Here is an 8,934-nt window from a genome sequence, read left to right on the forward strand (position 1 = left end):
TTATGTGTAAAAGGCGTGATCGTCTATCAGAGGACGTTTTAATAGTTTTTCCATGTCGAAGTTCATTGATATATCTCCGACATTTAAATTAATCTTTCCTCCTCTACAATCTATTATTGCTCCTGCTGTAGCTAAAAAGGGTCGTCCTAATATAAGGGGGTCTTTCGGCACTTGTTTATACTTGAGTACAACAAAATCTGCTGGTATGAAGCAATCATCAATTTTGACTGGTACATCTACCATGATTCCCTCAGGTACCCTAATAGAACGATCAGCTAGAACTAACGTTATAGGCGTTGGAACAAATACATCATAACCTAGTGAAACTGCCACAGAGTGTGGCATGAGGTTTACACTAGAGCCAAGATCACAAAGAGATCGAGGAAAACGTGTGTTTTGTATCTTACAATCTAGGACAAAACTACCAGGGTCAGACCTTTTGATTGAAGTTTCTCCTTGTATCATCGCACTTACTTCCTCTGACACCAGCATGACGCTTTGTTCTCCACTCGAGGATATCATATCTTTTACGTACTTTTTCACCGAGGGGGCTATCTTAAGAGCGTCACTGAGGGACATCTCGAGAATGATTTTGTCAAAAGCCTTTTTGCAGATTGCATGTTCCAATGCTTTCTTTGTTTGTGGTTTGTTTGGAGGAAATGGGGGAGGAGTTCTATAGACTCTTTCAGTCCTGGTAGATTGCGTATTGCCATCGCTGGTGCCGTTAGACGGTCGATCGTTTTCCTTCCCAGAGGATCGATCGACATTTGGTTCGTCCAGATGGTCGATTTCGACTTCGGCATCAGGATTCTCTTTGTCTAAATCTATAGTCTTCCCCTGATTCTTTTTATTTGAAGAATTTTTCCTTTGTTCTGATGTTCCTGAGTCGGAGTCATTGTCGAGAAGTTCTATGGGGTTGGAATTTCTTTTTCCCGTGTTATCGATGAATTTTTTATTGCTGGCATCTTCTCTGGGATTCGTTTCAAGGTGTTTTCCGCTTCGTAACATCACGGCATATGCCTGGCGGTTTGCTCCAGGATTAGCATCGGTCCTTCCAGGAAGACGACATGTCTCTCTTTTTAGAGTAGTTGCAAGGTTAGCAATTTTGTCTTCCATTCCCCGTAGGTGTTCAATTAGAGAATCCATCTTCTGATTTAGCTCACCGTAAACACTATTTACTTTCCCGTTGAATCCGGATTTCATTTTACGGTTTCCTGTAAGAGCCTGTTTTAGATTGTACTTTTCTCTTCCAGTACGAGACTGTATACAGATTTCATAGTCTCGTGTAAAGCTGTCGACGTTAAACACAGAATGAGGATCAGTATCATCTAATCCTTCTATAAAGTCGAGCTCATCGTCTGATATAGGAAGAGTTTTATGGAAGTACTGGCACCGATTAGGTGGATTTTGATCTGTCAGAAGAGAATGAAGCGAATTTATGGAATTTTTTATTTCAGCTAACTCAGTATTTTCTATTGAGATTAGAGCTTTTTCTTTTTCTTTTTCTTCATCCATTTCTTCATAGGATCTTCCTCTTGCCATGTTTTCGATTAGGCGTCTTGCTTCCATAGGATTTCTAGTAAAGAAATTCCCTTCGCTTGTTGTATCAAGCGTTGTCTTATAGCTCAGAATAACGCCTTTGTAAAATATCTTAAGAAATTGTGGTTCTGGATAACCATGGTGGGGGCATTCGAGTTCGTAACTCTTGAATCTTCCCCATGCATTTTTGAATGATTCCTGAGGATCTTGGCGGAAGGTAGAGATTCGCCTCCTCACTTCCCAATAACGAGTATCGTCGAAGAATTGCTTAAGGAAAGCATTTCTAATCTCTTTCCAGCTAGTCAGGGATCCTCTTGGTAGACAGTTTAGCCATCTTAAGGCTCCCCCTTCTAATGAAAATGGAAAAAGTCTGCAACGAATATACACGTCTGGAATCAATTCCTCTAGACCCTCGATGTGGTCTTGTGGATGTTCTAGAGAAGATCCTTTAAAAGGGTTTCGACGCATCATATTATAATAATCAACATTAAACTTGGTTTTCGAGGTGACGTCGTCAGGTATTCTGATAACGGACCTATTGGAATAGGTCCTATCGGGGTTTAAGTAGTCTTGCAAGGGCAATTTAATTTCTTTACCTATGTTCAAGGTAGAGTTTGACTTAATAGGGATTTCAGTCCCCTGTTTTTCATTAGTTTGGCTAGAAGTGTTGCTTGATTGACCTATTGGTTCAGTTTGGACTACTTTCTCATTATTAGCATCGGTAAGAGGGTACTTACCTGCTTCCGGCTGGGTGGTATCGATCGATAACGTTCCGGATGAAACGATCGATTCTTCAGTGTCTGCGTCGCTCGATTGACAATGTTCCGTGTCGATCGATGCTTGGCTGACATCTGTATTCTCCATCCTTTTTGTTGTAAAACAAAAGAATAGGAAAATTAGCAAAAGTAACAAAGTCTATGCTAAATTCTAAATTAAATCAAAAAGTAATAAGAAAGAGTCCCCGGCAACGGCGCCAAATTTGGTATCACTCAAATTATCCTAAAAAGTGAATTACTCTCTCGAATAAGAGGTTCAGATGCAGTACTTAGGGATCGAATCCACATGGACTCTAGGATTACTTGACGGCTTAATTAAATAGAAATTAAGATAGACTTAAGGTTTTATATGTTTTAAAGCAGTAAATATTAATGTGAACAAGGGAGTTGTTCAGTAACTGAAGTGAAGGTTGTTTCTAAATGGGGAGGATAGCTAGATTCAGGTATTTCTCAGGTATGAATTTATGCAGTTTGAAAGTGACAATAGGGCTTTAGTCCTTTGAACTCAATCAATTGGTACGACCAGTAGGGTCTCCTTTACTAGATCCCGGATCTCAACTGTCGTTTGTTGATCTCGAAAAAGAGTCGATCGATACGACTTTCGTCTAATCAATCGATACACCTTTTATACAATCGATCGCTACAACGATGGTTGTGTCGATCGATGGTAACTCTAGCAAGCATTATCGATTTGGTTGAACACGTTCTCTAATGATCTAGACCACCTTTCGCATGAGTCTAGTCAGTTAGATCACTATAGTTTGTTTCAGGGTATTGAGAGTATACAGTTGGTTATCTCTTCAATCCTAAGATCTAGATTTAAGGGTGATCAATCCTAAATCTAGTATTAAGAATAACTAAGTGAAAGAACTAATTTAACAACCATAATAAATATCACAATCTCATCACATGATTCACCCTTATGAGAAACCTAAATCTAAAAATTAGGTTTACTCAGACATATTCATGAGAGACAAGATCATGATGGTTTGAATAAAACTTAATATGAAATAAGGAATACAAAGAGTAATGAGTAAGATAAAAAGGGAGTTCAAGATCTTCTCTGTTTTGCAGTCTCAGATCTATCTCTCCAGCTCTAACTCTTCTCCTAAGGTAGCCAAATTGCTTCTCTTCTCCAATAGGTATATAGGCAAGTCTGCCTCTAAAATGATACAAAACCCTAGTATATAAAGCCTAACAGGCGGCCAGGGACTAATTGTGTAAAAATAGCACACTTGTGATACTTGAAAATCTTCTTAATCGTGATCCATCGAATGGCTTAATGTCGATCGACACTCTTCGATTTCTGTCGATCGATTGTAATTGACTCTAATCGTCCGATCTCGCATGTTTCCTATCGGTCGATTCTTCATTCGTGAGAATACTCTAAAAATGCCTCAAAAGTATTGTTTTCTTCAATTAAGTACCTGTGCCTGAAAATACTCTAAAATACTTTGAAAACGTAGTAAATATGATTGAAAACTCTCATATACCATGGCTAAAAACGGGTGAAATTCATGGTATCTATCTTATTAAAACTCAAGTACAAAATCATTTTGTTTGGTTACTTGGATAGCATTTTAAACATTCAGTGTGTTTGGAAACATGGATTGCAGTCTAAGAAGGAGGTTTGTTTGAAAACATGGATAACAATATTAAATGAGAATTGTTTGGAAACATGGATAGCAGTATATTTACTTCCTTTTATTTACACATTTAGTCATTGCAGCTATAAAAAATTAGGTATTTCCTTTTTATAATTTTTTTTATTTACAGATTTTACCACTACATTTAAAATCAATTTAAATTAATTAATTATAATTCCAAACTTATCTAAACAAATTGATGTCTCCATATATTGATCATTATTAATATGTAAAATTACTATTAAAAAAATATTTCACTTATTTTAGCCAAACACATAAAAATATATATTTTTTTATTTTTTTACAAAATCATTTAGGCATAAACATTCGGATACCCATTTAGGTACGAGCCGTTTCTTTCGGGTATAGATTTTTTTGGGTTTTGAAATTTCTTTTTAGTACTTCCTTTTGTGTTTTTTTTTATTTATAGATTCTACCATTGCATTTAAAATCAATTTAAATTAATTAATTAAATTTCAAAAATTATCTAAAGAAATCGATATTCATATATTGATCATTACTAATATTGTAAAAATATTAGTAAATAAAAAATTTATATTTAACTTCATTTCGCCAAACACATAAAAATATTTTCTATTTGTTTACAAAATCAGTTAGGCATATAGATTCATATATCCATTTAGGTACGGGTCGTTTCTTTCGGATATATATTTTTTGGGTTTTGATATTTCTTTTTAGGTACTTCCTTTTTGTATTTTTTTTTACATATTCTACCACTGCATTTCAAATCAATTTGAATTCACTAAGTACAGTTCCAAAACTTATTGAAACAAATCGATATTCATATATTGATCATTATTAATATTTTACAAATATTACTGAATAAAATTTTATATATCACTTAATTTAGCCAAACACAAAAAATATTTTTTATTTGTTTACGGAATCCATTAAAAATAAATATTTGGGTACCCATTTAGGTACTGGTCAATTTTTTCGGGTATAGATATTTTTGGTTTTGATATTAGACCATGTTTGGATATAAATTTATGTGTTAGTTTCAAATTGAATCCCCCGGGTCTGTATGAATTTTGTTCTGATGTATAGGAAACTAAAAGTATTTAAATAACGAAAGTATTTGAAAATGATTTATATTTGAACAAAAAATAATGACTGTACCTTTGCATTCAAAATCATTTTTTAACAACAGACTACACAAATATGTTTATTTGTATAAAAAATAAAATTACAATATAAATATTTAATTAATATAGAAATATGTCACATTGTTTAAAATATCAATATAAAAGTATTATACATTTGCGTTCTAAAATTATTTATTTTAACAAATAGCCAAATAAATATATTTATTAGCGAGAGAATAAAACAAAGACAAAAAATACATAGTTTACCAGAGAGACTCTATATGTCGAACTTATTATAAAGAAGATTTTACAAAGATAAATGCATTCAATAATTACAAACAAATAATATATTTCATAAAAGTGAAAATAATACCCGCTCTTTCAAGGGCGGGTCAAAATCTAGTATCACTTTTATAGCGCTATTATCCTTGTGTCGGATGTACGAGAGTCATATTTGTGGGATGACTTTTTCTGTTTAGGACGTTAGGAGTTCGATGTGATCAGTAACGAACTTGCCGGTAGATGTTATCGTTTATTGTTGTGGAGCGAGTTTTCGAAGGGGAGTTTAATGAGTTTTTATTTGGAGAATAATCATCTTCGGGCGTTTGCGATGTCTCGCAATGCTTAAAGTCGATTTTTCTTTATTAGTTGTCGAGTTCTAGTGTATCAATTTTGGTTGAGTGTGGTAAAAATTTCGAAAATGTCTTGAACCAGGTCGGACATCTAAGATTTTTTCTTTACTCTATACGAGTATACATATACGTACCTATTCCCCCCCCCATTTTTTTAGAGAGGGGGACAGCTGGGTTTGTCTTTCGACAAACTGCCTACGTACCTCTTTCGGAGATCAAGCCGTCTCGTAGTTCAGTAATTGCGATGTTTTAGTGATAGTATTTTTTTAGATGCATGATGTTCCAAGTTCTTGGAATTTTCACACCTTGCATGTCGGCTATTTCGTAGGAACCGGGCCGGAAGACTTTTATAATCTTGTATGGTCCTACCCAATTTGCTCCTAACTTTCCTGCGTTTCGTTCGGCAGTGTTCTAGAAGACTTTGCGCAAAACTAAGTCTCTACGTTGAATCAGCGATTTCGGACGTTGGAGTTATAATATTTTGCGGCCGCGTGTTGATAGTTTTGAATCCGGGTCAGGGCCCGGTCTTGTTGCTCATTGACGAGATCGAGTTTATCTAATAGCATGGCATTGTTGATTTCTTCCTGTTCTGGGGGAAGCCTTCTACAGATTCTAGGAAATTCGACCTCTGCGGGAATCATGCATTATGTCCCGTATACGAGGGCGAAGGGCGTTTCTCCCGTTGCGCGCCTCGGAGTCGTGCGATGTGACCAGAGGACCCCTTCGAGTTCCTACGCTCATCTTCCTTTCTTTTCATCCAAACGTTTCTTAAGTCCGTCGAGGACAGTCTTATTGATTGTTTTTGCCTGTCTGTTGCATTGCGGATATCTGGGAGTCGATTTGTTCAATCGTATCTTCCATTTCTCGCAAAACGCTTCAAAGCGAGTAGAGATGAACTGGAATCCGTTATCTGTTACTATTTCGTATGGACTCCATGTCTGCAGATAATGTTTTTCATACGAAATTTTCGACTTGGACGTCTTTTATGCTTGCGTACGATTCGGCCTATACCCATTTTGAAAAGAAGTCCGTGAGGACCAGCATGAAACGTTTTTGCTTAGAATTGTGAAGAGGTCCTACGATATCCATATCCCAGTGCATGAAAGGGTATGGTGACGTAATGGAGGAGAGTTCTTCCGCAGGTTTCCGAATAGTCGGAGCGTGCCTGTGGCTTTTTTCGCATTTTCGTGTGAATTTGTTGCAATCTCCGATCATCGTTGGCCAGTAATACCCGTGCTGTTTGATTTTTACGGCGTGTGACCTGCCACCGGAATGATTTCCGTAGGAACCGGAGTGAACCTCTTCCATTATTTTTCTTGCCTTATCCCCTTCTAAACACGTCATGAGTGGCCTAGACAATTTCCATTTGTAAATTTCTCCGTCGACCGTTACATAACGAGCGGCTTGGGTTCGGATTTTTTGAGCTGCCCACTTCTCGGGGGTAATTTCCGTCGATGATATACGCGCGTATCGTTTCCAGCCATGGCGTGTCGCAACCATACTTGTTCTGTTCTGGCTTTTCTTCTGATTGTACTGCAACTTCCTCTTGGTTATCATCTTGAATGAGATTGATGACGACGGGAGGTCCAACGCTCGGATGTTTGATGAACTCGACCGGGATTACTCTTTTATGTCTTGGATCCGAACTCGACGCCAGGGCTGCGAGGGCGTCAGCTGGCGTAATCTCGGAACGAGGAATTCGTGTGAGAGCGAAAAAATCAAAGTCTTGGGATAAATTTTGGACTAGTTTGAGGTATGCGTCCATCCTTTCATCCCTGGCTTCGTACTCCCCACTATACTGGCTTGCGACCAGCTGAGAGTCGCAGTAAGCATGGATGTTTGCTCGAATAAAGGACTCGTATTCGGCCTCGTTATTCAATGCGTGGAACTCCAATCTAAATGATTGCTCAAAAATCTCTCCGGTCAGCAATGTCAGGCGGATGCCGATACCAGATCCTTGTTTGGAAGACTGTGGGAACCGAAATTCACATTGTCGATTTTAGTTAAGTTTAAACGTAGGAAAACTAAGGTGACCTAGTTTTCCCCGAGGATCCCGGCTATCTGCTGGGCCACGCACGACAAAGTTAACACGAGTATAGTTTTCGAATAAATGCGTAAAATAAAGAGAGCAAAAGAAAGAATCTTATTTCCGAATTTGCGGAGAGCGTTTGAACAACAGGTCGAGATCTCGGCCGCAAGAGTTGTCGATCGTCGCTAGTCTCAAAACCTAGATCTAACCTAGTTGAGTCGCAGCTCGCTAAAAAGGAAATAAAAGCCTAAGTTCTAAGTTGCTCTAGAGTGGTTTCTTTTCTCTGATTTTGGATCCCCCTTCCTCTGCTCCTAGCCTTGCTTATATACTCCCATATGACGGTCTATTCTTGATGGACTGAGTCTGCCGCGAGCTGGGCTTTTTCCATTTTCGTCGGCCTTCGTGTTTATCGGGAAAGTTGACATTTATCCTTTCGGAAATTTGACATTTATCCTTTCGGAAGTTTAACATTTATCTTGTTATGTGAAGATAATTGTAAGCCGTCGTATCTATCTTTTTAGAGAATCGTAAATGGGTCGTCCGATCGGGTTTGGTCCCTTTCGGGCCGTCTTCCAGACTTCCGTTGTTTTCTACGATTTCTTTGAAAGAATGCTCCTACTTGGATGTCGAATATTTCGGAAGATCTCCGATCCATTGCTGAGGCGAATGGTGCTTTAAGATAACCATCACCGTTTTATACAAAGTCTTTCTGTCCGTTGACGTCTTACGGGTTCTCCGAAATCTTGGAGTAGGAAAAGGAGTTTCGTTTGCGGGATCTCGGAAAGTCGCAAAACATGGATTTCTGGCAATCCGGGGGCTTAGAACTTACGCACGAAGACTAGCCGTCCGACGACCCGAGCCAGCACGGGGCTAGCAGCCCGGCGACCACGGCCGGCACGGGCGCTAGCCGCCGGCGGCTACGGCCATCACGAGGCTAGCCGCCCGACGACCACGGCCAGCACGGGCGCTAGCCGCCGGCGGCCACGGCCAGCACGGGCTAGCCGCCCAGCGGCCACGGTCAGCACGGGCGCTAGCCGCCGGCGGCCACGGCCAGCACGGGGCTAGCCGCCCAGCGGCCACGGCCAGCACAGGCGCTAGCCGCCGGCGGCCACGGCCAGCACGGGCCTAGCCGCCCGGCGACCACGGCCATGTCCGGAGTCGGCTGCTCGGTTCCTTCGGCTTGTGCGTGTTTTTGCGTTCTTTCTA

General features: G+C 39.4%; 1 protein-coding gene and 1 non-coding gene across 2 annotated transcripts; one reads left to right on the top strand and one right to left on the bottom strand.

Annotated features, from left to right (window-relative positions):
* Positions 1-2,403, bottom strand: LOC130497127 (uncharacterized). The gene has a single exon (XM_056990122.1). It carries the CDS (start codon positions 2,401-2,403, stop codon positions 1-3), a length of 2,403 nt encoding a protein of 800 aa, XP_056846102.1.
* LOC130497804 (small nucleolar RNA R71) lies at positions 1,673-1,779 on the top strand. The gene has a single exon (XR_008936789.1). It is a non-coding gene; the product is annotated as a small nucleolar RNA R71 (small nucleolar RNA).
* Positions 2,404-8,934: the final 6,531 nt, after the last annotated feature.

The sequence above is a fragment of the Raphanus sativus genome, chromosome 1 (assembly GCF_000801105.2).
Source record: "Raphanus sativus cultivar WK10039 chromosome 1, ASM80110v3, whole genome shotgun sequence".
NCBI classification, from domain to species: domain Eukaryota; kingdom Viridiplantae; phylum Streptophyta; class Magnoliopsida; order Brassicales; family Brassicaceae; genus Raphanus; species Raphanus sativus.

Excerpts from the sequence above, each read along its gene's own strand:
- LOC130497127 (XM_056990122.1), bottom strand. The coding sequence starts at position 2,403 with ATGGAGAATACAGATGTCAGCCAAGCATCGATCGACACGGAACATTGT.